This window comes from Haliaeetus leucocephalus, unplaced genomic scaffold (genome assembly GCF_000737465.1).
Source record: "Haliaeetus leucocephalus isolate CR32 unplaced genomic scaffold, Haliaeetus_leucocephalus-4.0 Scaffold175, whole genome shotgun sequence".
Classification (NCBI taxonomy): domain Eukaryota; kingdom Metazoa; phylum Chordata; class Aves; order Accipitriformes; family Accipitridae; genus Haliaeetus; species Haliaeetus leucocephalus.
The window spans coordinates 303,649-305,024 of record NW_010972611.1 but is presented as its reverse complement, the minus strand read 5'-3'; the positions used below and the strand labels follow the sequence as shown (position 1 = coordinate 305,024).

The window sequence follows — 1,376 nt, the reverse complement described above, 5'->3', positions numbered from 1 at the left end:
CTACGAGAGCTTCGAGCTGCCGGAGGAGGAGGAGCTGCCTCCACACCCCTTCCCCTTCCCCTACCAGCCCCCCTTGTCCCCCGAGGAGGCCGCCTCCGACGAGGACACCATTGACCCCGACCTGATGGCGTACCTGAGCTCACTGCACCACGAGTCGCTGGCACCTGGGCTGGATACGCCCGACAAGCTGGTGCGCAAGCGCCGCTCGCAGATGCCCCAGGAGTGCCCTGTCTGCCACAAGGTCATCCACGGTGCCGGCAAGCTGCCCCGCCACATGCGCACGCACACAGGCGAGAAGCCCTTCGCCTGCCAGGTCTGCGGGGTCCGCTTCACACGGTGAGTGCTGCCAGACGGACCCCTCCCTGCCTGACGGGTACCCGACACCATCCCCATGGCACCTCTCCTGCCGGCCCTGCCAGTGCCTGGCCGCATCCCTGGCCTGGTGCAGTGCAGGTTCGTGGGGTCGTCTGCACCCTGTGAGCGCTCCCGGATGGACCCTCCCTGCCTGCCACCAAGGGTACCTGGCGCCATTCCCTGCCACACCTCCCCTGCCGGCACCTGGCTGCATCCCTGGTGTGATGCAGCACAGGGACCCGTTTCCCACCACCGCCAGTGCCGCAGCGGTCCCCGCATGCCCCAGCCAGGCAGCCAGGAGGTCCCCTGCCCTGCCAGAGCGCCCACACCCCCGCGCCCTGCAGAGCATCCCTGCCACAAATCCCCACCGCGGGCCTGCCGGCATCATCCCCCCACCTGCCGCAGCTGGGTGGCTCCCCCCCGGGGATGCTGGCCGCCCTGTGCCGACGTCTTGTCTGTTTGTTCCCCCCCCCGCCCCCCGCAGGAACGACAAGCTGAAGATCCACATGCGCAAGCACACAGGCGAGCGGCCCTACTCCTGCCAGCGCTGCAGTGCCCGCTTCCTGCACAGCTACGACCTGAAGAACCACATGCACCTGCACACAGGCGCCCGGCCCTACGAGTGCTACCTCTGCCACAAGGCCTTCGCCAAGGACGACCACCTCCAGCGGCACCTCAAGGGCCAGAACTGCCTGGAGGTGCGGACCCGCCGCCGTCGCCGTGACGAGCCGCCCCCGCCACCCGCCGGTCCCCCCGGCCTCGACCTCTCCAACGGGCGGCTGGATGGGCTGCGCCTCTCCATCGCCCGCTACTGGGGTCCGGGACGGCCCGAGGAGGAGGAAGAGGAGCAAGAGGGCGAGGAAGGGCCACAGCCGGACGACGCCGTGCAGGTGGAGACGGCGTAGGGCTGCTGCGATGGCGGGTGCTGTGCCGAGCCGTGCCGTGCCCGCCGGAGTTTCTGTTCCCGTTTTTCCCCGTCACGGTTCGTTCCCAGTTATGCAAAGGGGGAAACTCCCCCCTGG

General features: G+C 69.4%; 1 protein-coding gene across 1 annotated transcript in view; it reads left to right on the top strand.

Annotated features, from left to right (window-relative positions):
• Positions 1-1,259, top strand: part of ZBTB7B (zinc finger and BTB domain containing 7B) — a 1,885-nt gene extending 626 nt beyond the window's left edge. The window contains exons 1-2 of the mRNA XM_010564168.1: positions 1-336; positions 839-1,259. The exon at positions 1-336 is cut by the window's left edge and continues 626 nt beyond it. Coding sequence (XP_010562470.1) covers positions 1-336; positions 839-1,259 — 757 coding nt within the window. The remainder of the gene's footprint in view (positions 337-838) is intronic.
• The last annotated feature ends 117 nt before the right edge of the window (positions 1,260-1,376 follow it).